The following is a 26,697-nucleotide window of genomic DNA, read 5'->3' on the forward strand; positions in this document are numbered from 1 at the left end:
AACTATCTCTGGCTGGCTCCTCCCTTACCCAGGACTAAAGCCTCAGTCCATGGCTTGGAGCCGACATATGCAAATTAGCCGCCATCTTGGCTGGTGAATAATTTGCATATCTCGCTGATTAGCCAATGGGAAGGGTAGCAGAGGTACGGCTAATTACCATGTCTCTCTATTATTAGATAGGATTACAAGAGGATTAGTGCACAAAATTTATGCAATCAGGGGGGGTCCCTCAGCCAACCCTACAGCCTCTCACAGTCTGGGACCCCTTGAGGGATGTCCAACTGCCAACTTAGGCCAGCTTTAGTGCTGCCTTGGAGACTCTCACCACCCCCCTGTCTTCAGCAGCTGTGAGCCTGGCGTCTGTCTGAGCGATGCTCCCCCTGTGGGAGTGCACTGACCACCAATGGACAGTCCTGCCATGAGCATTTGCACCCAGTAGTCAGTGGGTGTATAGAGACCAGTCGTTCTGCCATTTGGTCAATTTGCATATTAGCCTTTTATTACATTGATTGACTCAATGCTCTACTTGACTGTGCCATGACTATTCTTTCGTTTTTTTCATATAGTTTTACTGATTTCAGAGAGGAAGAGAGAGGGAGAGAAAGAGAAAGATCAAAGATGACAGAGAATCACGGATTGGTTGACTACTGCATGCCCCCTACTGGGGATCAAGACTGTAACCCGGGCATGTGCCATGACTGGGAATCAAATCGACATCTCCCGGTTCCTAGGTTTAAGCTAAAGAACTGAGCCATGCCAGCCGGGCTCTTTTCATTTCTTTCCTTTTCTTTTATTTTCTATTCTATACTTTTCTTTTTTTCTTAATTAAAACTTTTTAGTTGGTTCAACTGTTCTTTTTGTCCTGACAAGACCACCTTCTTTCTGATCATCTCAGCGGGAACTCACAAACCATAGAACAACCCACCCCATGCAAATAATATGCAAATAATATACTTTACCTTTAACTCCTGGCAGAGGAACAAAGCTAAGGTCTGCGTACATGTGGGCTTCTTAGCAGTTGTCTTCCTTCTTAAGTGCTGGTGAGAGAGGCAAGAACAAAATGTTCAGGGACAGACAGACACCTGGGATAGCTGGTCAAGAAAACAGGAAGCAAAGTGACAGGTGAAACAGCACGTAGGACTCCTGAGATCTCATGACATCACTTATAAAATGATCTCTCCCTTCCCCAAACCTCAGCCAAGCTCTTGGCAAGAGCTGTATGGTTTTGCTGCTAAACTCACTTCAGTCCACAAAGTCCAAGTTCCTCCCTCAGATTAGACTCCATCCCCAATCCTTCCGCCTCCTTCTCCCATCCATCATTTTCTTACCTGTTCTTCTTGTTCTGAAGTCAAAGCACAGTTCTTCGCTCCTTTCCTCTAGAACCAGTCTCTGATTCCCCCTGTCACCTGCAGAAGAAAGAACATGACCATGATACACATGTTCCAATGAGTCCATGTATCAGGAATGTGTCCAGAATAAACAAGATTCCCATGACTCACACCCCAGAATCCAGACCCGTGACACAGGTGGTGGTGAGGAAGGAAAGAGTTTACTTCAGGTGCTGGCAACCTGAGAAGATGGGTGAAGCTCCTCTCAAAACCCATCTGCACATCTCAGTGCAGGCAGAGGCTTTTATAAGGAGGTAGAGGCCAAGCAGAGCAAAGAGGTCAGGGGGCGGGGCTTGAGAAGTTCTCTAGGTGGTGTCAGGCACATTCCAATCTGATAGGGATCTTGCAAGTGGTCAGGTGATGGTCCAGTGTGCGTCATCCTAGCCTTTGTCCTCCTGGTTCTAAGGTTTAGGGTCATCAAATCTCCCAGAACTGTGAATGTCAGAGCTCATATCGTCTAAAATTAGTTCCTAGGATTCTTATAGAAACATGCTGTTTACCTACAAGCTTCATTATTCCTCAGAGTCTGCATTTACAGGAACAATGTGTAAAGAATGGTGAGGTGAGCTGTAATTCCCACTTTGACATGAATGCTGAGATACTTTGTTCTTCTTCAAGGCATTTGCACCTTTTGAAAAGTCAAATTGGCCCTGGCCGGTTTGGCTCAGTGGATACAGCGTTGGCCTGCGAACTGAAGCGTCCTGGGTTCGATTCCGGTCCAGGGCATATGCCCAGGTTGTGGGCTTGATCCCCAGTGAGGGAGGTGCAAGAGGCAGCCGAACTATGATTCTCTCATCATGGATGATTCTAACTCTCAACCTCTCCATTCCTCTCTGAAAAAAAAACAATTAAATACAACTCCCAGCTCAATGACCTGGACTGATGCAAACTCTTCCCCAATTAGGAAGGAAAGATGAATGGGGTCCTAAGGGAATGTCAGACATCTGCCTGTTGTCATTTAGGAGAAGCAAAATAAAAAGAAAAAAGAAAAAAGGGGAGGAAAAAAACATACTACAAATGTCACCCTCATAATGCCCTCAAGGGAATCGAACCCAATAAGGTCATGAGACAGAGTGTCTGCAGTGCCATACATGACAGATCTCCAGGTGTGGATCTTCTGAAAAAAAAAATATATATATATATATATATTGATTTTAGAAAGGAAGGGATAGCGAGATAGAAACATCAGTGATGATGAGAGAGAATCATGGATCGGCAGCCTCCTGCATGCCCCCACTGGGGATTGAACCCGCAACCTGGGCATGTGCCCTTGACTGGAATCAAACCCGGGACCCTTCAGTCCACAGGCCGATGATCTATCCACTGAGCCAAACCAGCATGGACGCTAGGTCGTCTTTAAATGACCATCCACCTGGAATGTTAAACCAAAAAAATAATGAACTATTTTAAAACAATGTGCAGGCCATTTGAATGCAACAATTGCTAATATTTTTTTAAATGATTTTACTGACTCAGAGAGGAATAGAAAATGAGAGGGAGAGAATCATCCATGATGAGAGAGAATCACGGATTTGCCGCCTCCCACACGCCCCTTACTAGGTATCGAGCCCGCAACCTGGGCATGTGCCCTTGTCCTGGAATCAAACCGTGACCTCCTGGTTGATAGGTCGATGCTCAGCCACTGAATTTAAAAAGCAGTCAGTGATGTCTTTAATGCAACCATGGATGTCCTGAAATAGATTTCTCGGTCTCTCTCCGGCTCCCTCTCCAGCCTCCTCTCTGGTGTGATGGTAGATGAATTTTATGTTAGCTGGGCTTTGTTTGGGGCTGTTTAGTGATAAACACAACTAAAAACCCAAATGCATCCAGAGCTAGATGCTAAAGCCACACACAGAGCGGGCTTGAGCTTTCAGGAGATGAGCCCTGGAATCCCTCGTAATTCCTCAAAGGAAAGAGATGATCAGTATAAAACACCCGTAATCCAGCAAACATTCGTTGTTTTTTTAGAGAGGGTAGTATTGGTTGAGGAACCTCAGGAGATCAAACAATGAGAATGATGCTCATTGAAATGAAAACAATTTCCAGTGATGTTTTCGAGTCTTTTCTACCGGGGCTGGGTTAACATTTTCAGGCTTAAGGTCCTTTTCTTTGTCTTTCTCTGTTTAATATATTTTTACTAGAGGCCCGGTGAATGAATTCGTGCATCAGTGTGGTGCCTCGGCTTGGCCTGCGGGATTGGGCCGAAACTGGCTTTCTGACATCCATCGAGGGGTCCCAGATTATGAGAGGGCACAGGCCAGGCCAAGGCACCCAACAGGTGCACGATCGGGGCCGGGGTGGGATGTGGGAGGTTGGCCAGCTGGGGAGGGACCATGGGAGGACTCCAGGGTGTGCCCATCATGTCTCATTCAGTCCCGATCAGCCAGACCCCAGAAGCAAGCTACCTACCAATCTGAATGTCTTGTTCCTGGTGGTCAATGCTTGTCATAGTGAGCAGTTGAGCAACCTTATTGCTCAGAGAATATGATTGCTTAGAATATGATTAGCATATTATGCTTTGATTGGTTGAACAGATGACCATTCGACTGGACACTTAGCATATTAGGCTTTTATTATATAGGATTGATTTCATACAGGAAGGGAGTGAGAAACAGCATTGATGAGAGAAAATCATACATCGGGTGCCTCCTGCACACACGCTACTGGCGATCAAGCTTACAACCAGAACATGTTCCCTTGACCAGAATCGAAACTGGGACATTCCAGAGTCCACAGTCCAACCCTCTATCCACTGAGCCAAACAAGCTAGGGCTCATGGTTAATTCTTGTCTGTGCTCTGACCAGGAATCAAACCTTGACCTCCAGGTTCGTAGGTCATCCCTCAACCACTGAGAAACACCAGCTTGGCTCAAAATGCTTTTACTGATTTGAGAGAGAGGGAGAGAGACAGAGAGAGACAGAGAGAGACAGAGAGGCAAAGAGACAGAGAGAGAGAGAAAGGAGAAGGAGAAGAACAAGAACAAGAATAAGAAGAATAATAAGAAGAAGAACAACAAGAAGAAGAACAAGAAGAAAGAGAGAGCGCGTGCGAGAGAGAGAGATCAATGTGCCCTCACACCCAGGGTGTTGCAGATAGAACAACTGAGCTTAGTAAAAAGGTGAACAGAACTATACACATCCCACCACCAGGCATGCACGACTGGGGCTCAGGTTGCCAAGAGCCACGGACCAAATCACATGTCCTACGAGTCGTCCATTAGCTCAAGGATCATTTCCTCCACTCCTTCCTCCTTGATGTGGTGTACGATGCGCCAGAACCGGCACATGCAGTCCAGGTACTGGTCGCCAGGGTGGAGCGTCCACAGGAACGGCATAGTGCTCGATGTCTCTGTGCTGGTTGTGAGTGCGATATGTCCACTGGGGATGTCTTCCTGGCACAACCGTACTTGCAGGACACCTTCTGTGTCCATGATGTGATGCAGCCACATCTTCTTCTTCTCGTCCTGGTACACCGAGGGCCCACAGATCCTCAGACAGATGGGGTGGGAGGTGATGTGCACCTTCGAGGGGAGCTCGGCCATGACCGCTCCGTGGTCGATGGAGCAACAGCCACAGCTTCTCAGAACCTCTCGCTGTTTCGGTCCTGGCATCGAAAGACAGGGGATCGGTTCTCCAAACGCATTTTACCTTGGCTTTTCTCTTTATGGTTTTTAAGGTTGTGTTTGTGGTTGCCTTTGGTTTATTTTACAAATTTATAAATCTCAACTTTTCTTTCTTTTTTAGCTTTAGATCTCTCTCCTAGAACAAACTGTACAAAACATACTTAAGGTAAAATATGACTCTATGAAGGTAACATGGTCCTATAAAATTTTTAAAACATTTTCTAAATGACAGTTGACATAGAACATTAGGTTCATTTCAGGGGTATACCCCAATGATTAGACATTATATAATGGACTAAGAAATCATGCAATTAATCTCATACCCATATGACACCTTACACAGTCATAATATTACTAGAGAATCATTGCACAAAATTTATGCACTCAGAGAGGTCCCTCAGCCAATCCTGCAGCTTCTTCCAGTCCGGGACCCCTTGAGGGATGTCCAACTGATGGCTTAGGCCGGCTTTAGTTCTGCCGTGGAGGCTCCCACTATCCCCCTGTGCTTGACAGCTGTGAGCCTGGCTTTTGGCTGAGCGGTGCTCCCCCTGTGGGAGCACACTCACCACTGGTGGACAGCTCCTGCCATGAGAATCTACATCTAGTGGTCAGTGTGTGTCATAGCGACCAGTTGTTCTACCATTTGGTCCATTTGCATATTAGCCTTTTATTATATAGGATTGCATTGACTCAATGCTCTACTTTACTGTGCCATGACTATTCTTTCATTTTTTTCACATATTTCAGAGAGGAAGGGAGAGGGAGAGAAAGAAAGATCAATGATGACAGAGAATCATGGATTGGTTCCCTCCTGAATGCCCCCTACTGGGGATCAAGACTGTGACCCGTGCATGTGCCATGACTGGGAATCGAATCCACATCTCCTGGTTTCTAGGTTTAAGCTAAACAACTGAGCCATCACAGCCAGGTTCTTTTCATTTCTTTCCTTTTCTTTTATTTTCTATTCTATACTTTTCTTTTCTTTTTTTCTTAATTAAAACTTTTTAGTTGGTTCAACTGTTCTTTTTGTCCTGACAAGACCACCTTCTTTCTGATCATCTCAGAGGGAACTCACAAACCATAGAACAACCCACCCCTTGCAAATAATATGCTTTACCTTTAACAGCTGGCAGAGGAACAAAGCTAAGATCTGCGTCCAGGTGGGCTTCTTAACAGCGTCTTCCTTCTCAAGTGCTGGTGAGAGAGGAAAGACCAAAATAATCAGGGAGAGACAGACACCTGGGATAGCTTGTCGGGAAAACAGGAAGCAGAATGACAGGTGAAACAGCACGTAGGATTCCTGAGCTCTCATGACATCACTTATAGAATGATCTCTCCCTTCCCCAAACCTCAGCCATGCTCTTGGCAAGAGCTGTATGGTTTTGCTGTTAAATTCACTTCAGTCCACAAAGTCCAAATACCTCCCTCAGATTAGACTCCATACCCAATCCTTCCTCCTCCTCCTCCCATCCATCATTTTTGTACCAGTTCTACTTGCTCTGAGGCAAAGCACTGTTCTTCGCTCCTTTCCTCGGTGACCGGTCTCTGCTTCCCCCTGTCACCTGCAGAAGAGAGAACATGGCCATGATGCACCTTTTCCTTGGATCCCATGTACCAGGAACGTGTCCAGAAAAAACAAGGTTCCCCTGACTCACACCCCAGAAACCATTCCCGTGAGACAGGTGGTGGTGAGGAAGAAAAGAGGTTTATTCAGCTGCCGGCACCCTGAGAAGATGGGGAAAGCTCATTCCAAATCCCATCTGCACATCTCAGTGAAGCAGTGGCTTTTATAAGGAGGGAGAGGCCAAACAGAGCAAAGAGGTCAGGAGGCAGGGCTTGAGAAGTTCTCTACATGCCCACAGGCACAATCCAATCTGATAAGGATCTTGCAAGTGTTTAGGTGACGTCCAGTGTGCGTCATTCGAGACTTTGTCCTCCTAGTTCTAAGCTTGAAGGTCATCAAATCTCCCAGAACTAGGAAGGTCAGAGTTCATATCTTCTAAATTAGTTCCTAGGATTCTTATACAAACGTGCAGTTTTTCTACAAGCTTCATTATTAGTCAGAGTCTGCATTTACAGGAACAATTAGGAAAGAATGGTGAGGTGAGTTGTAATTCCCACTGTGACATGAATGCTGAGATCCTTCGTTCTGCTTCAAGGCATTTGCACCATTTGAAAAAGTCAAATTGGCCTGGCCGGTTTGGCTCAGTGGGTAGGGTGATGGCGTGCGAAATGAAGGGTCCCCGGTTCGATTCCCAGTCAAGGGCACATGCCCAGGTTTGGGGCTTCATCCCCAGTGAGGGACATGCAGGAGGAGCCGATCCATGATTCTCTCATCATGGATGTTTCTTACTCTCTCCCGCTCCATTCCTCTCTGAAAACAACAACAACAACAACAACTCACAGCTCAAGGACCTGGACTGAGGCTAACTCTTCTCCAATTAGGAAGGAAAGATGAATGGGGCCATAAGAAAATATCAGACATCTGCCTGTTGGCATTTAGGAGAAGCAAAAGAAAAAGAAAAAAGAAAAAATTTGAGAAAAATACCCTCATAATTCCCTCGAAGGAGCCCAAAGGGGTCATGAGACAGTGTCTGCAGTGCAACACATGACAGATCTCGAGGCATAGCTCTTTTATAAATAAATATATGTAGTTTTTATCGATTTTAGAGAGGAAGGGAAAGAGAGATAGAAACATCAGTGATGATGAGAGAGAATCATTGACCGGCTGCCTCCTGCACGGACCCCACTGGGGATGGAGCCCACAACCCGGGCCTGTGCCCTTGACTGGAATCAAACCCGGGACTCTTCAGTCCACAGGCCGACGCTCTATCCACTGAGCCAAACCAGCACGGGGGCTAGGTCCTCTTTTAATGACTACCTACCTGGTATGTTAAACCAAAAAAATAATAAACTATTTTAAAACAATGTGCATGCCATCTGAATGCAGCCATTGCTAATATTTCTTTAAATGATTTTATTGACTCAGAGAGGAAGGGAAATCGAGAGGGAGAGAAACATCATGATGAGAGAGAATCATGGCTTTAGCATCTAGCTCTGTGTGCATTTGGGTTTTTAATTGTGTTTAGCAGTAAACAGCCCCAAACAAAGCCCAGTGATCATAAAATTCATCTCTCATCGGACCAGAGAGAGGAAGCTGGAGGGGGAGCTGGAGGGAGCTCGAGAAAACAATTTCAGAACATCCATGGTTGCATTAAAGAGAATCATGGATCGGCCGCCTCCCACTCGGCACCTACTGGTGATCCAGCCTGAAATCTGGGCCTCTAGTAAAAATATATTAAACAGAGAGAGACAAAGAAAAAGACCTTAAGCCTGAAAATATTAGCCCAGCCCCGGTAGACAAGGCTCAAAGACATCACTGGAAATAGTTTTCATTTTAATGACCAGAGTTCTCATTGTTTGATCTCCAGAGGTTCATCAACCGATACTACCCTCTCCAAAAAAAGAAAAAATGTTAGGCTGATTATGGGTGTTTTATGCTGATCATCTCTTTGCTTTGAGGAATTACAAGGGATGCCAGGGCTAGTCTCCTGAAGGGTCGAATTGGCTCTATATGGCTTACCATCAAGGTATGGATGCATTTGGGTTTTTAGTTGTGTTTAGCAGTAAACAGCCCCAAACAAAGCCCAGCAATCATAAAATTCATCTAGCATCGCACCAGAGCGAGGTGGCTGAAGAGGGAGGTGGGGGGAGCCCCAGAAATCAATTTCAGGGCATCCATGGTTGCATCAAAGAGATCACTGCCTGCTGATTAAATTCTTCTCTTGCAGGAAAGTGTTTGGAAATGCAAATTGACACCTTTAAGGCTGAGTAGTGGGGAGCGTGAGGAATGTATTGCTAACGTGTGTTTCTCATATTCAGTATATTTCACTTCTGGACCAGCCGGCGTGGTTCAGTGGCTGAGTGTCGACATATCAACCAGGAGGTCACGGTTCGATTACCTGTCAAGGGCACATGCCTGGGTTGTGGGCTCGATCCCTAGTAGGGGGCGTGTGGGAGGTGGCCGATCCGTGATTCTCTCTCATCATGGATGTTTCTCTCCCTCTTGCGTTTCTTTCCTCTCTGTGTCAATAAAAACATTTAAAAAATATTAAGCAAGTGTTGCATTCAGATTAAATGTACATTGTTTTCAAATAATACATATTTTTTTTTGGTTTAACATACCAGGTGGGTAGTCATTTAAAGAAGACCTAGCGCCCGAACTGGTTTGGCTCAGGGAATAGAGCGTCGGCCTTTTTTTAAACATATATTTTCATTGATTTCAGAGAGGAAGGGAGAGGGAGAGAGTTAGAAACATCAATGATGAGAGAATCATGGATAAGCTGTCTCCTGCAAGTCCCTCACTGGGGATCAAGCCCACAACCTGGGCATGTGCCCTTGACCGAGAATCAAACCCGGGACCCTTCAGTTTGCAAGCCGACACTCTATCTACTGAGCCAAACTGTCTTGAGCGTATTTGACTTTTTCAAAGTGAGTAAACGCCTTGAAGAACAATGAAGCATCTCAGCATTCATATCACAAAAATCACATTAATTCATGGGAATTACAACTCACCTCACCATTCTTTCCACATTGTTCTTGTAAACGCAGACTATGACTAAAAATGAATCATGTAGATAAACAGCACGTTTGTATAAGAATCCTAGGAACTAATTTTACAAGATATGAACTCTGACCTTTCTAGTTCTGGGAGATTTGATGACCTTCAACCTTAGAACCAGGAGGACAAAGTCTAGGATGACGCACACTGGACCGTCACCTGACCCCTTCAAGACCCTTATCAGATTGGACTGTGCCTGTCGTCACATAGAGAACTTCTCAAGCCCCACCCCCTGACCTCTTTGCTCTGTTTGGCCTCCCTCCTTATAAAAGTCTCTGCCTGCACTGAGATGTGCAGATGGGATTTGGGACGAGCTTCCCCCATCTTCTCAGGTTGCCCGCTCCTGATAAACATCTCTCCTTTCTCGCCACCACCTGTCTCACGGGACTGGTTTCTGTGGTGTGAGTCAGGGGAAACTTGTTTTTCTGTACACATTCCTGGTACATGGAATCCTGGTAATATGTGTATCATGGTCATGTTCTTTCTTCTGCAGGTGACAGGGGAAGCAGAGACCGGTCACAGAGGAAAGGAGCGAAGAACGGTGCTTTGCCTTCAGAGCAAGAAGAACTGGTACAAAAATGATGGATGGGAGGAGGAGGATGAAGGATTGGGGATGGAGTCTGATCTGAGGGAGGAATTTGTACTTTGTGCACTGAAGTGAGTTTAGCAGCAAAACCATACAGCTCTTGCCCAGAGCATGACTGAGGTTTGGGAAGGGAGAGATCATTCTCTAAGTGATGTAATGAGACCTCAAGAATCCTACGTGCTCTTTCACCTGTCACTTTGCTTCCTGTTTTCCCGATCATCTATCCCAGGTATCTGTCTGTCTCTGAATAATTTTGGCCTGCCTCTCTCACCATCACTTGAGAAGCAAGACCACTGTTAAGAAGCCCACTGGACGCTGACATTAGCTTTGTTTTTCTGCCAGCTGTTAAAAGTAAAGCATATTATTTGCACATTATTTGCATGGGGTGGGTTGTTCTATGGTTTGTGAGGTCCCTCTGAGATGATCAGAAAGAAGGTGATGGGTCAGGACAAAAAGAAATGTTGATCCAAGAACAAAGTTTTAATTAAGAAAAGAAAAAAAGAAAGGAAAGGTAAGAGCCTTGCCAGTGTGGCTTAGTTATTTAGCTTCAACCGAGGAACTAGGAGAACACAGTTTGATTCCCTGTCAGGGCACATGCCCGAGTTACAGTCTTGATCCCCAGCAGAAGGTGTGCAGGAGGCAATCAATACCTGATTCTCTGTCATCATGGATCTTTTTTTCTCTTTCTCTCCCTATCACTTCCTCTCTGAAATCAGTAAAACTATATGAAAAAGAACGAAAGAATAGTCATGGCACAGTAAAGGAGAGCATTGAGTCAATGCAATGCTATATAATAAAATGCTAATATGCAAATCGACCCAATGGCAGAACACCTGGTTGCTATGACACACACTGAACACCGGGGGCAGATGCTCATGTCAGGAGCTCTCCACTGGTGTTCAGTTCACTCCCACAGGTTGAGCACCACTCAGCCAAAATCCAGGCTCACAACTGCCGAGCACAGGGGTTGGTGGGAGCCTCCACAGCAGCACTAAAGCAGGCCTAAGCCATCAGTTGGACATCCTCATTGGGTCTTGGACTGCGAGAGGCTGCAGGGCTGATGAGGGACGCCCCCCAAGTGCATGAATTTTGTGCACTGAGCCTCTAGTAATATTACAATAACTGTGTGTGGATTCAGATGGGTATGAGATTAATTTCATGATTCCTTAGTCCATTATATCATGTCTAATCATTGGGTGTAGCCCTGAAATGAACATAATGTTCTATGTCAACTGTCATTTTAAAAATGTTTTAAAAATTCTAGATGACCATGTTACCTTCACAGAGACATATTTTACTTCAAGTATGTTCTGTACAGTTTGTTCTAGAAGAGAAATCTAAAGCTAAAAAGAAAGAAAAGTTGATATTTAAAAGTTTGCAAAATAAACCAAAGGCAACCACAAACACAACCAAAAAAATCATAAAGATAAAAGCCAAGGTAAAATGCGTTTGGAGACCCGAACCCCTCTCTTTCGATACCAGGACCGTAGTAGCGAGAGGCTCTGAGAACCTGTGGCTCTTCCTCTCTGGACCACAGAGGGATCATGGCTGAGGTCCCATCGAAGGTGCACCTCTACTCCCACCCCATCTGCCTGAGGATCCATGGGCCCTGGGTGTATGAGGATGAGAACCAGCGTACGTGGCTGCATCTCTTCACGGAAACAGGAGGTGTCCAGCAAGTACTGTTGCGCCAGGAAGACAACCCCACTGGGCATAGCGCAATCACCAAAAGCCTGCTCACCTCAAGCATCATGCCTTTGTTATGGACGCTCCATTCTGGAAGCAAGTACGAGGACAACATGCACCGGTTTTGGCACATCGTGCACCACATAAAGGTGGATGGAGTTGAGGAAATGATCCTTGAGCTGATGGAAGACGCCTAGGACACGTGATGGTGTCCCTGGCTCTTGTCAACCTGAGCTCCAGTCCTAATGGCCCGCCGGTGGGACGACTATAGTTCTATTCACCTTTTTACTAAGCTCTGTTGTTCTATCTGCCACCCACTGGGTGCGAGGGCACATTGATGTCTCTTTCTCATACCAGCGTGCGAGAGTTCTCTTTCTTCCTCTTCTTCTTCTTCTTCTCCTCCTCCTCCTCCTCCTCCTCCTCCTCCTCCTCCTCCTCCTCCTCCTCCTCCTCCTCCTTCTTCTTCTTCTTCTTCTTCTTCTTCTTCTCTTCTTCTTCTCTTCTTTTCTTCTTCTCCTTCCTCTCTGTCTCTCTGTCTCTCTCTGTCTCTATCTGTCTCTCTCCTCTCACTCAAATCAATAAAAGCATTTTGAGCCAAGCTGGTGTTTCTCAGTGGTTGAGGGACGACCTATGAACCTGGAGGTCACAGTTCGATTGCTGTTATGGGCACAGACAAGAATTAACCAATGAGCCCTAGCTAGTTTGGCTCAGTGGATAGAGGGTTGGACTGTGAACTCTGGAAGGCCCCAGGTTCGATTCTGGTCAAGGGCACATGCTCTGGTTGTGGGCTCGATCTCCAGTAGGGGGCGTGCAGGAGGCACCCGATGTATGATTCTCTCTCATCATTGATTTTCTCACTCCCTTCCTGTATGAAATCAATCCTATATAGTAAAAATCTAATATGCTAAGTGTCCAGTCGACTGGTCATCCGTTCAACCAATCAAAGCATAATATGCAAATGATATACTAAGGTTGCTCAACTGCTCCTATGACATGCATTGACCACCAGGGACAAGACAGTCAGACTGGTAGGTCAGCCTGCTGCTGCGGTCTGGCTGATCGGGACTGAGTGAGACATGCTGGACAAACCCTGGAGCCCTCCCATGGTCCCGCCACAGCTGGCCAATCCCTTTTCCCACCCCAGACCTAATGGGGCACCGGTGGGTTGCCTTGGACTGGCCTGTGCACTCTTGCAATCTGGGACCCCGTGGGGGATGTCAGACACCCACTTTCAGCCAATCCCCGCAGGCCAGGCCAAGGCACCACACTGGTGCACGAATTCGTGCACCGGGCCTCTAGTAAAAATATATTAAACAAAGAAAGACAAAGAAAAAGAAATTAAGCCTGAAAATATTAGCCCAGCCCTGGTAGACAAGGCTCGAAGACATCACCGGAAATAGTTTTCATTTCAATGACCAGAGTTCTCATTGTTTGATCTCCAGAGGTTTGTCAACCGATACTACCCTCTCCAAAAAAAGAACGAATGTTAGGGTTCTTATGGGTGTTTTATGCTGATCATCTCTTTCCTGTGAGGAATTTCCAGGGATGCCAGGGCAAGTCTCCTGAGGGCTCGAGTAGGGGCTGTATATGGCTTACCATCAAGCTCTGGATGCATTTTGGTTTTTAGTTGTGATTAGCACTAAACAGCCCCAAACAAAGCCCAGCGATCATAAAATTCATCTAGCATCGCACCAGAGAGTGGCAGCTGGAGAGGGAGCTGGAGGGAGTCCCAGAAATCAATTTCAAGGCACGCATGGTTGCATTAAAGAGATCACTGACTGCTGATTAAATTCTTCTCTTGCAGGAAAGTGTTTGCAAATGCAAATTGAGACCTTTAAGGCTGAGGACTGGGGAGCGTGAGGGATGTGTTTCTAAGGTGTGTTTCTCATATTCAAAATATTGCACTTCGGGCCCAGCCGGCGTGGTTCAGTGGCTGAGTGTGGACCTATCAACCAGGGGGTCACTGTTTGATTCCTGGTCAAGGGCACATGCCAGGGTTTCGGGCTCGATCGCCAGTAGGGGGCGTGTGGGAGGCGGCCGATCCATGATTCTCTCTCATCATGGATGTTTCTCTCCCTCTTGCTTTCCTTCCTCTCTGTGTCAATAAAAACATTTAAAAAATATTAAGCAAGTGTTGCATTCAGATGAAATGCACATTGTTTTCAAATAGTATATATACTTTTTGGTTTAACATACCAGATGGGTAGTAATTTAAAGACGATCTAGTGCCCGTACTGGTTTAGCTCAGGGGATAGAGCGTTGGCCATTTTTTTTCAAATATATTTTCATTGATTTTAGAGAGAAAGGGAGAGGGAGAGAGTTAGAAACATCCATGATGAGAGAATCATGGATAGGCTGTCTCCTGCAAGTCCCTCACTGGTGATCAAGCCCACAACCTGGGAATGTGCCCTTGACTTATAAACACACCAGGGACCCTTAAGTTCCCAGGCCGACACTCTATCCACTGAGCCAAACCTTCTAGGGTCTATTTGACTTTTTCAAAGGGAAGAAAAGCCTTGAAGAAGAACAAAGCATCTCAGCATTCATATCACAGTAATTACATGAATTCATGTAATTCATGGGAATTACAACTCACCTCACCATTCTTTCCACATTGTTCCTGTAAATGCAGACTATGACTAAAAATGAATCATGTAGATAAACAGCATGTTTATTTAAGAATCCTAGGAACTAATTTTATAAGATATGAACTCTGACCTTCCAAGTTCTGGGAGATTTGATGAACTTCAACCTTAGAACCAGGAGGACAAAGTCTCGGATGACGCACACTGGACCATCACCTGACCCCTTCAAGATCCTTATCAGATTGGACTGTGCCTGTTGGCACATAGAGAACTTCTCAAGCCCCGCCCCCTGACCTCTTTGCTCTGTTTGGCCTCTCCCTCCTTATAAAAGTCTCTGCCTGCACTGAGATGTGCAGATGGGTTTTGAACAAGCTTCCCCCATCTTCTCAGGTTGCCTGCACCTTAATAAATCTCTTTCCTTCCTCACCACCACCTGTCTCATGGGACTGGTTTCTGGGGTGTGAGTCAGGGGAACCTTGTTTTTTCTGGACACATTCCTGATACGTGGACTCCCTGGAATATGTGTATCATGGCCATTTTCTTTCTTCTGCAGGTGACAGGGGAAGCAGAGAACGGTCACAGAGGAAAGGAGCGAAGAACGGTGCTTTGCCTTCAGAACAAGAAGAACAGGTAAGAAAAAAATGGATGGGATGGAGGAGGAGGATGGACTGAGGATGGAGTCTGATCTGAGGAAGGAATTTGGGCTTTGTGGAGTGCAGTGAGTTTAGCAGCAAAACCATAAAGCTTTTGCCGAGAACATGGTTGAGGTTTGGGGAAGGGAGAGATCATTCTATAAGTGATTTTATGAGACCTCAGGAATCCTATGTGCTCTTTCACCTGTCACGTTGCTTCCCGTTTGCCCGATCAGCTATCCCAGGTAAATGTCTGTCCCTGAATATTTTGATTCGACCTCTCTAAACAGCACCTGAGAAGCAAGACCATTGTTAAGAAGCCCACGTGGATGCTGACATTAGCTTTGTTCCTGTATCAGCTGTTAAAGGTAAAGCATATTATTTGCATATTATTTGCATGGGGTGGGTTGTTCTATGGTTTGTGAGTTCCCTCTGAGATGATCAGAAAGAAGGTGGGGTTGTCAGGACAGAAAGAAAACTTGAACCAACTACTAAGTTTTAATTAAGAAAAGAAACAGAAAAGAGAAGAAAAGAAAAGAAAACAAAAGAAAAGAAAAGAAAACAAAAGAAAAGAAAAGAAAAGAAAAGAAAAGAAAAGAAAAGAAGAAAAGAAAAGAAAAAAAGAGAAAAGGAAAGAAAAGAAAAGAAAAGAAAAGAAAAGAAAAGAAAAGAAAAGAAAAGAAAAGAAGAGTAAAGAGACCGGCCAAAGTGGCTCAGTTGTTTAGCTTAAACCTAGGAACCATGAGAAATCGATACGATTCCCTGTCAGGGAACATGCCTGGGTTACTGTCTTGATCCTCAGTAGGGGGCATGCAGGAGGCAAACAATCCATGATTCTCTGTCATCATTGATCTTTCACATTCTCTCCCTCTCCCTTCCTCCATGAAATCGGTAAAACTATGTGGAAAAAAAACACGAAAGTATAGTCATGGCACAGAAGAGTAGAGCATTGAGTCAATGCAATCCTATATAATGAAAGGCTAATATACAAATTGACCAAATGGCAGAACAACTGCTCACTATGACACACACTGACCAGTGGGGGCAGATGTTTATGTCAGGAGCTGTCTACTGGTAGTCAGTGCACTCCCACAGGTGGAGTGCCCATAAGCTAAAAGCCAGGCTCCCAGCTGCCAATCATAGGGATTGGTGGGAGCCTCCACGACAGCACTAAAGCGGGCCTTAGCCGTCAGTTGGAAATCCCTCAAGGGGTCCCGGACTGGTAGAAGCCCCAAGGTTGGCGGAGGGACCCTCCAGAGTGCATAGATTTTTATGCACTGAGCCTCTAGTAATATTATAATAACTGTGTATGGTGTCAGAGGGGCATGAGATTGATTGCATGATTTCTTAGTCCATTATATAATGTCTAATCATTGGGGTGTACCCCTGAAATGACCCTCATGTTCTATGTCAACTGTCATGTAAAAAATGTTTTTAAATTTCCATAGGACCACGTTACCTTCATAGAGTCATTTTTTACCTTAAGTATGTTTTGTACAGGTTTTTCAAGAAGAGAGATCTAAAGCTAAAAAAGAAAGAAAAGTTGATATGTATAAACTTGCAAAATAAACCAAAGGCAAAGACAAACACAACCGTAAAAACCATAAAGATGAAACCCGACGCAAAATGCGTTTGGAGACCCCATCCCCTGTCTTTCGATACCAAGACGGAAAAGCGAGAGGCTCTGAGAAGCTGTGGCTGTTGCTCATTGGACCACAGAGGGGACATGGCGGAGCTCCCATCGACCATTCACCTCACCTCCCACCCCATCTACCTGAGTATCTGTGGGCCCTTGTTGTATGAGGATGAGAACCAGGGCATGTGGCTGAATATCGTCATGGACACGGTAGGTGTCTTGAAAGTACGTTTTCTCCAGGTAGACATCCCAAGTGGCCATATCGCACTCACCACCAGCTCGCTGACCTCGAGCACCATCCCTTTGCTGTGGACGCTGTACCCTGGCGACCAGTACCTGGACACCATGTGCCGGTTCTGGTGCATCGTGCACCACGTCAAGGAGAATTGTGTGGAGGAAATGATACTTGAGCTGATGGAAGACTCGTAGGACATATGATAGGGTCCCTGGCTCTTGTCAACCTGAGCCCCGGTCCTGCTGGCCTGCTGGTGGGATGTGTATAGTTCTCTTCAGCTTTTTAATAAGCTCTGTAGTTCTATCTGCCACCCCCTGGGTGCGAGGGCACATTGATCTCTCTCTCTCTCTCTCTCTCTCTCTCTCTCCCTCTCTCTCTCTCTCTCATCTCTCTCTTTTCTTGTTCTTCTTCTTCTTCTTCTTCTCATCTCATTTCTCTCTGACTCTTTGTGTTTCTCTGTCTCTCTTCCTCTCCCTATAATCAGTAAAAGCATATTGAGCCAAGCTAATGTATCTCAGTGGTTCAGGGACGACCTGTCTACCCGGAGGTCACGGTTTGATTCTTTGTCAGGGCACAGACAAGAATTAACCAATGAGCCCTAGCTATTTTGGCTCATGGATAGAGGGTTGGACTGTGGACTCTGGAAGGTCCCAGGTGCGATTCTGTTCAAGGGCACATGCTCTGGTTGTGGGCTCGATCCCAAGTAGGGGGCATGCAGGAGGCACCCGATGAATGATTCTCTCTCATCATTGATATTTCTCACTCCCTTCCTGTATGAAATCAATCCTATTTAATAAAAGCATCATATGCTAAGTGTCCAGTCGACTGGTCATCTATTCAACCAATCAAAGCATAATATGCAAATGATATACTAACGTTGCTCAACTGCTCACTATGACATCCATTGACCAACAGGGACAAGACATTCAGACTGGTAGGACAGCTTGCTGTTGGGTGCTGGCTGATCGGGACTGAGTGAGAAATGCTGGACACACTCTGGAGCCCTCCTATGGTCCCTTCCCAGCTGGCCAACCTCCCGTGTCCCTCCACAGACCTAATGTGGCAACAGTGGGGTGCCTTGGCCTGGCCTGTGCCCTATCACAATCTGGGACCCCTCGGGAAATGTCAGAGAGCCAGTTTTGGCAGATCTCTGTAAGCCAGGCCGGGGCACCACACTGGTGCACGAATTCCCCCAAATATTCGTGTCCTTTTTGCAGAGGGTAGTATTGGTTGACGAACCTCAGGAGATCAAACAATGAGAACGCTGGTCATTGAAATGAAAAATATTTCCAGTGATGTCTTCGAGCCTTGTCTACCAGGGCTGGGCTAATATTTTCAAGCTTAAGAACTTTTTCTTTGTCATTCTCTGTTTACTATATTTTTACTAGAGGCCCGGTGCACAAATTCATTCACCAGTGCGATGCCTCATCCTGACCTGTGGGATCGGGCCGAAACTGGCTCTCCGACATCCCCTGAGGTATCCCAGATTATGAGAGGCCACAGGCCAGGTCAAGGGACCCCACTGTTGCACCATTAGGCCTGGGAAGGGACACGGGAGGTTAGGCAGCTGGGAAGGGACCATGTGAGGGCTCCAGGGTGTGTCCAGCATGTCTCACTCAGTCCCCATCAGCCAGACTCCAGCAACAAGCTGACCCTCCAGTCTGAATGTCTTGTCCCTGGTGGTCAAAGCATGTCATAGTGAGCAGTTGAGCAGCCTTAGTATATCTTTTGCATATTATGCTTTGATTGGTTGAACATTGACCGGTCGACATGACACTTAGCATATTAGGCTTTTATTATATAGGATTGATTTCATAAAGGAAGGGAGCGAGAGACATCAATGATGAGAGAGAATCATACATCAGGTGCCTCCTGCACACCCCCTCCTGGGGATCGATCCCACAACCAGAGTGTGTGCCCTTGACCAGAATTGAACCTGCAACTTTCCAGAGTCCACAGTCCAACCCTCTATCCACCGAACCAAACAAGCAAGGGTTCATTGGTTAATTCTTGTCTGTGCCCTGACCAGGAATTGAACCGTGACCTCCGGGTTCGTAAGTTGTTCCTCAACCACTGAGAAACACCAGCTTGGCTCAAAATGCTTTTATTGATCTGAGAGAGAGGAAGAGAGACAGAGAGATACACAGAGACAAAGAGACAGAGAGGGCGAGAGAGAGAAAGGAGAAGAAGAAGAAGAAGAAGAAGAAGAAGAAGAAGAAGAAGAAGAAGAAGAAGAAGAAGAAAGAGAACAAGAATAAGAAGAACAAGAAGAACAACAATAAGAAGAATAAGAACGAGAAGAGAGAGAGAGAAAGAGAGAGAGAGAGAGAGATCAATGTGCCCTCACACCAGGGGGTTGCAGATAGAACAACGGAGCTTAGTAAAAAGGTGAACAGAACTATACACGTCCCACCAGCAGGCCAGCAGGACTAGGGCTCAGGTTGACAAGAGCCAGGACCCTATCATGTGTCCTATGAGTCTTCCATCAGCTTAATGATCCTTTCCTCCACTCCATCCACCTTGAGGTGGTGCACGATGCGCCAGAACCGGGACATGTGGTCCACTTACTGGCTGCAAGAGTGGAGCGTCCACATCAAAGGCATGGTGCTCGAGGTCAGAGGGCTGGGGGTGACTTTGATATCCTCACTGGGGATGTCTTCCTGGTGCAACCGTACTTGCAGGACATCTTCTGTGTCAATGATGAGGTGAAACCATGTGTGATCATTCTCATCCTCATAGCACGAGGTCCCACACCTCAGGCGGACCAGGTGCGAGATGAGGTGCACCTTCTACAGGAGCTCGGCCATGACCCCTCCGTGGTCCAAGGAGCAACAGCCACAGCTTCTCAGAGCCTCTCGCTACTTCAGTCCCGGTATCGAAAGAGAGGGGATGGGGTCTCCAAATGCATTTTACCTCGTCTTTTATCTTTATGGTTTCTACGGTTGTGTTTGTGGTTGCCTTTGGTTTATTTTGCAAATTTATAAATCTCAACTTTTCTTTCTCTTTAGCTTTAGATCTCTCTTCTCAAACAACCTGTACAAAACGTACTTCGTGTAAAATATAACTCTATGAAGGTAACATGATCCTATGGAATTTTAAAAATATTTTTTAAATTACAGTTAACATAGAACAATAGGTTCATTTCAGGGATACACCACAAGGATTAGACTTTATATAATGGACTAAGAAATCATGCAATTAGTCTCATACCCATGTGACACCATACACAGTTATAATATTACTAGAGGCTCAGTGCTCAAAAATCTATGCACTCTGGGAGGTCCCTCAGCTAAGCCTGGGGCCGCTCCCAGTCTGGAAACCCTTGAGGAATGTCTAACTGACGGCTTAGACCCGCTTTAGTGCTTCCGTGGAGGCTCCTACCAACACGTGTGCTTGGCAGCTGTTCGCCTGGCTTTTGGCTAAGCGGCGCTCCCCTGTGGGAGTGCACTGACTACCAGTAGACAGCTCCTGCCATGAATATCTTCCCCAGGTGGTCAGTGTGTGTCATAAGGACCAGTTGTTCTTCCATTTGGTCAATTTGCATATTAGCCTTTTATTTTATAGGATTGCATTGACTCAATGCTCTACTTTTCTGTGCCATGACTATTCTTTCATTTTTTTCACATAGTTTTACTGCTTTCAGAGAGGAAAGGAGAGGGAGAGAAAGAAAGATCAATGATGACAGAGAATAACGGATTGGTTGCCTCTTGCATGCCCCCTACTTGGGATCAAGACTGTAACCCCGGCATGTGCCATGACTGGGAATCAAATAGACATCTCCTGGTTCCTAGGTTTAAGCTAAACAACTGAGCCATGCCAGCCAGATACTTTTCTTTTCTTTTCTTTTCTTTTCTTTTCTTTTCTTTTCTTTTCTTTTCTTTTCTTCTTTCCTTTTCTTTTTTTCTTAATTAAAACTTTGCCCCCTACTTGGGATCAAGCCCACAACCAGAGCATTTGCCCTTGACCAGAATCGAACGTGGGACCTCACAGAATCCACAGTCCAACCCTCTATCCACTGAGCCAAACAAGTTAAGGCTCATTGGTTAATTCTTTTCTATGCCCTGACCAAGAATCGAACCATGATCTCCAGGTTCATAGGTCATCCCTCAACCACTGAGAAACACCAGCTTGGCTCAAAATGCTTTTATTGATTTGAGAGAGAGGGAGAGAGACAGAGAGAGACAGCGAGACAAAGAGACAGAGAGAGAGGAAAAAGAAGGAAGAAGAAGAAGCACAAAAACAAGAACAAGAAGAGAGAGAGAGAGAGAAAGAGAGAGAGAGAGAGAGAGAGACATCAACATGCCCTCGCACCCAGAGGGTGGCAGATAAAACAGCAAAGCTTATTAAAATTGTGAACAGAACTATACACATCCCACCAGCAGGCCAGCAGGACTGGGGCTTAGGTTGACAAGAGCCAGGGACCCCATCACATGTCCTACGAGTTGTCTATCAGCTCAAGCATCATTTCCTCCACTCCTTCCTCCTTGATGTGGTTCACGATACGCCAGAACCGGTACATGGAGTCCACGTACTGGCTGCCAGCGTAGAGGATCAACATAAAAGGCCTGGTGCTCGAGGTCTGTGGGCTGGTGGTGAGTGCGATATGCCCACAGGGGATGTCTTCCTGGCGCAACTGTACTTGCAGGACACCTCCTGTCTCCATGACGAGATGCAGCCATGTGCGCTGCTTATCATCCACGTACACCGAGGGCCCATGGATCATCAGGCAGATGGGGTGCGAGTTGAGGTGCACCTTTGACGGGAGCTCGGCCATGACCCCTGCCCGTTCCAAGGAGAAACAGCCACAGCTTCTCAGAGCCTCTCGCTACTTCGGTCCTGGTATCAAAAGACAGGGGATAGGGTCTCCAAATGCATTTTACCTCGGCTTTTATCTGAATGGTTTTTACGGCTGTGTTTGTGGTTGCCTTTGGTATATTTTTTAAACTTATAAATCTCAACTTTTCTTTCTTTTTAGCTTTAGATCCCTGTTCTAGAACAAATGGTACAAAACATACTTGAAGTAAAATATGTCTCTGTGAAGGTAACATGGTCCTATAGAATGTTTAAAAAAATTTTTTTAAATGACAATTGGCATAGAAAATTGGGTTCATTTCAGGGGTACACCCCAATGATTAGACATGATATAATGGACTAAGAAATCATGAAATTAATCTCATACCCATCTGAAACCATACACAGTTATTGTAATATTACTAGAGGCTCAGTGCACTAAATTCATGGACTTGGGGGGGCGTACCTCAGTCAGCCCTGCAGCCTCTCTCACTCCGTGATGCCATGATGATGTCCAACTGATGGCTTAGGCCCGCTTTAGTGCTGCCGTGGGGTTCTCCCCAAGCCCTGTGATTGGCAGCTGGGAGCCAGGATTTGGCTGAGTAGCGCTCTCCCTGTGGCAGCGCACTGACCACCCGAGGACAGCTCCTGCCATGAGCATCTGCCCCTGTGGTCAGTGTGTGTTATAGCAACCAGTCGTGCTGCCGATTGGTCTATTTGCATATTAGCCTTGTATTATGTACGATTGCCTCAATGCTCTACTTTACTGTGCCATGACTATTCTTTCGTCTTTTTCATATAGTTTTACTGATTTCAGAGAGGAACGGAGAGGGAGAGAAAGAGAAAGGTCAATGATGACAGAGAATCATGGATTGGTTAACTCCTGCATGCTCCTACTGGGCATCAAGACTGTAACACGGGCATGTGCCATGACTGGGAATCAAATCAACATCTCCTGGTTCCTAGCTTTAAGCTATACAACTGAGCCAGCCAGCTGGGCTCTTTTCATTTCTTTTCTTTATTTTCTTTTTTTCTTAAGTAAAACTTTGTAGTTGGTTCAACTTTTCTTTTTGTCCTGACACCACCACCTCCTTACTGATCATCGCAGAGGAAACTCACAAACCATAGAACAACCCACCCTGTGCGAATAATATGCTTTACCTTTAACAGCTGGCAGAAGAACCAGGCTAATGTCTGCATCCAGGGGGGCTTCTTAACAGTGGTCTTGCTTGTCAAGTGCTGGTGAGAGAGGCAAGACCAAAATATTCAGGGATAGACAGATACCTGTGATACCTCATCAGGCAAACAGGAAGCAAAAGGACAGGAAAAACACGAGTAGGATTCCTGAGGTCTCATGACATCACTTATAGAATGACCTCTCCCTTCCCCAAACCTCAGCCATGCTCTTGGCAAGAGCTGTAAAGTTTTTCTGCTAAACTCACTTCAGTCCACAAAGTCCAAATTCCTCCCTCATATCAGACTACATCCCCAATCCTTTCTCCTCCTACTACTCCTTCTCCTCCCATCCACCTTTTTCTTACCTGTTCTTCTTGCTCTGAAGGCAAAGCACCGTTTTTCACTCCTTTCCTCTGTGACCAGTCTCTGCTTCCCCCTGTCACCTGCAGAAGGAAGAACATGGCCATGATACATCTGTTCCAAGGAGTCCATGTATCAGGAATGTGTCCAGAAAAAACAAGGTTCCCCTGACTCACACCCCAGAAACCAGTCCCTTGAGACAGGTGGTGGTGAGGAAGGAAAGAGATTAAATCAGGTATTGGCAATCTGAGAAGATGGGTGAAGCTCGTCTCCAAAACCATCTGCACATCTCAGTGCAGGCAGAGGCTTTTATAAGGAGGGAGAGGCCAAACAGAGCAAAGAGGTCAGGGGGCGGGGCTTGAGAAGTTCTCTACTTGCCGACAGGCACAGTCCAATCTGATAAGGATCTTGCAAGTGGTCAGGTGACAATCCAGTGTGCATCATCCTAGCCTTTGTCCTCCTGGTTCTAAGGTTGAAGGTCAGCAAATCTCCCAGAATTGGGAGGGTCAGAGTTCATATCTTGTAAAATTAGTTCCTAGGATTCTTATACAAACATGCTGTTTATCTACAAGCTTCATTATTAGTCAGAGTCTGTATTTACAAGAGCAATGTGGAAAGAATGGGGAGGTGAGTTGTAATTCCCACTGTGACATGAATGCTGAGATTCTTCGTTCTTCTTCAAGATGTTTCCACCATTTCAAAAAGTCAAATTTCCCCTAGCCAGTTTGGCTCAGTGGATAGAGTGTCGGCCTGCAAACTGAAGGGTCCCGGGTTTGATTCCCTGTCAAGGGCACATACCCAGGTTGTGGGTTTGATCCCCAGTGAGGGACTTGCAAGAGGCGGCTGATCCATGATTCTCTCATCATGGATGTTTCTAACTCTCTCCCTCTCCCTTCCTCTCTGAGATCAATAAAAATATATTTGAAAAAAAAGGCCGACACTCTATCCACTGAGCCAAACCAGCTCAGGGGCTAGTTCACATTTAAATGGATTTCCCAACTGGTATGTTAAACCAAAAAAAAAGAATAAACTGTTTTAAAACAATATGCATTTAATCTGGATCCAATACTTGCATATTATTTTTTCAATGTCTTTTTCAAGGTCTTTTTCTTGTCTTTCTCTGTTTAATATATTTTTACAAGAGGCCCGGTGCACGAATTCGTGCACCAATGTGGTGCCTCCACCTTGCCTGTGGGGATCGGCCGAAACTGGCTCTCTGACATCCCCGGTGGTGGCCTAGATTACGAAAGGGCACAGGCCAGGCCAAGGCACCTCACCGGTGTCCCATTAGGTCTCAGGAGGGACACGGGAGGTTGGCCAGCTAGGGAGGGACCATGGGAGGGCTGCACGGTGTGTCCAGCATGTCTCAATCAGTTCTGACCAGCCAGACCCCAGAGCAAGCTGACCTACCAATCTGAATGTCTTGTTCCTGGTGGTCAATGCATGTCATAACGAGAAGTTGAGCAACCTTAGTATATCATTTGCATATTATGCTTTTATTGGTTGAACAGATGACTGGTCGACTGGACACTTAGCATATTATGCTTTTATTATATAGGATTGATTTCTTACAGGAAGGGAGCGAGAAACATCAATGATGAGAGAGAATCATACATCAGGTGCCTCCCGAACGCCCCATACTTGCGATAGAGCCCACAACCAGAGCATCGTCCCTTGACAAGAATCAAACCTGGGACTTTCCAGAGTCCACAGTCCCACCCTCTATCCACTGAGCCAAAAAAGCTAGCGCTCATTGGTTAATTCTTGTCTGTGCCCTGACCAGGAATTGAACCGTGACCTCTGGATTCATAGGTCATCCATCAACCACTGAGAAACACCAGCTTGGCTCAAAATTCTTTTATTGATTTGAGAGAGAGGGAGAGAGACAGAGAGAGACAGAGAGAAAGGAGAAGAAGAAAAGAAGAAGAAGAAGAAGAAGAAGAAGAAGAAGAAGAAGAAGAAGAAGAAGAAGAAGAAAAGAAGAAGAAGAAGAAGAAGAAGAAGAAGAAGAAGAAGAAGAAGAAGAAGAAGAAGAAGAAGAAGAAGAAGAAGAAGAAGAAGAAGAAGAAAGAGCAAGAGAGAGAGAGAGAGAGACATCAATGCACCCTTGTACCGAGGGGGTGGAAGATAGAAAAGCAGAGCTTAGTAAAAAGGTGAACAGAACTATACACGTCCCTCTGGCAGGCCAGCAGGACAGGGGCTCAGGATGGCAAGATCCAGGAACCCCATCACATGTCCTACGAGTCTTCCATCAGCTCAAGGGTCATTTTCTCCACGCTATTCTCCTTGACGTGGTGCACGATGCGCCAGAACCGGCCCATGGAGTCCAGGTACTGGATGCCAAGGTGGAGCGCCCACCAGGAAGGCATGGTGCTCGAGCTCAGCTGGATGGTGGTGAATGTGTTAGGCCCACTGGGGTAGTCGACCTGGCACAACTGTACTTGCAGGACACCTCCTGTCTCCATGACGATATGCAGCCATGTGCGCTGGTTCTCATCCTCATACAGCGAAGGCCCACGGATATCCAGGTAGATGGGGTGTGAGGTGAGGTGCACCTTCGAGGGGAGCTCGGCCATGACCCCTCAGTGGTCCAAGGAGCAACAGCCACAGCTTCTGAGAGCCACTCGCTACTTCAGTCCTAAAATCGATAGGCAGGGGATGGGGTCTCCAAACTTATTTGACCTCGGCTTTAATATTTATGGTTTTTACTGTTGTGTTTGTGATTGCCTTTGGTTTATTTTGCAAATTTATAAATCTCAACTTTTCTTTCTTTTTAACTTTAGATCTCTTTCCTTGAACAAATTGTACAAAACGTACTTAATGGGAAATATGACTTTATGAAGGTAACAGTTTGATAGAATTTTTAAATCATTTTTTAAATGACAGTTTACATAGAACATTTGGTTCATTTCAGGGGTACACCCCAATGATTAGACATGATGTAATGGACTAAGAAATCATGCAATTAATCTCATACCCATCTGACACCATACACAGTTATGATAATATTACAAGAGGATCAGTGCACAAAATTTATGCAATCAGGGATGTCCCTCTGCCAACCCTGCAGCCTCTCCCAGTCTGGGACCCCTTGAGGGATGTCCAACTGCCAACTTAGGCCCGCTATAGTGCTGCCTTGGAGGATTCCACCACCCCACTGTGCTCAGCAGCTGTGAGCCTGGCTTTTGGCTTAGTGGTGCTCGCACTGTGGGATTGTACTGACTACCAGTGGACCCCTCCTGCCATGAGCATCTGCCCCCAGTGGTCAGTGGGTGTCATAGAGACCAGTCATTCTGCCGTTTGGTCTATTTGCATATTAGCCATTTATTATATTGATTGACTCAATGCTCTACTTTACTGTGCCATGACTATTTTTTT

General features: G+C 45.8%; 2 protein-coding genes and 2 pseudogenes across 2 annotated transcripts; 2 read left to right on the plus strand and 2 right to left on the minus strand.

Annotated features, from left to right (window-relative positions):
- Window positions 1-4,591: 4,591 nt before the first annotated feature.
- LOC102426988 (T-cell leukemia/lymphoma protein 1A-like) lies at window positions 4,592-4,930 on the minus strand. The gene has a single exon (XM_006105788.1). It carries the CDS (start codon window positions 4,928-4,930, stop codon window positions 4,592-4,594), a length of 339 nt encoding a protein of 112 aa, XP_006105850.1.
- A 6,832-nt stretch (window positions 4,931-11,762) lies between these two features.
- LOC102427301 lies at window positions 11,763-12,101 on the plus strand (annotated as a pseudogene).
- Window positions 12,102-16,847: 4,746 nt separating this feature from the next.
- Window positions 16,848-17,186, plus strand: LOC102427604 (annotated as a pseudogene).
- Window positions 17,187-21,427: 4,241 nt separating this feature from the next.
- LOC102427926 (T-cell leukemia/lymphoma protein 1A-like) lies at window positions 21,428-21,766 on the minus strand. Its single transcript, XM_006105791.1, has one exon. It carries the CDS (start codon window positions 21,764-21,766, stop codon window positions 21,428-21,430), a length of 339 nt encoding a protein of 112 aa, XP_006105853.1.
- Between the last annotated feature and the right edge of the window lie 4,931 nt (window positions 21,767-26,697).

This window comes from Myotis lucifugus, unplaced genomic scaffold, assembly GCF_000147115.1.
Source record: "Myotis lucifugus unplaced genomic scaffold, Myoluc2.0 scaffold_725, whole genome shotgun sequence".
Taxonomy (NCBI): Eukaryota; Metazoa; Chordata; class Mammalia; order Chiroptera; family Vespertilionidae; genus Myotis; species Myotis lucifugus.

What these genes read in the sequence shown, in the direction of transcription:
- LOC102426988 (XM_006105788.1), bottom strand. Translation starts at nt 4,930, where the DNA reads ATGGCCGAGCTCCCCTCGAAGGTGCACATCACCTCCCACCCCATCTGT.
- LOC102427926 (XM_006105791.1), bottom strand. Translation starts at nt 21,766, where the DNA reads ATGGCCGAGCTCCCGTCAAAGGTGCACCTCAACTCGCACCCCATCTGC.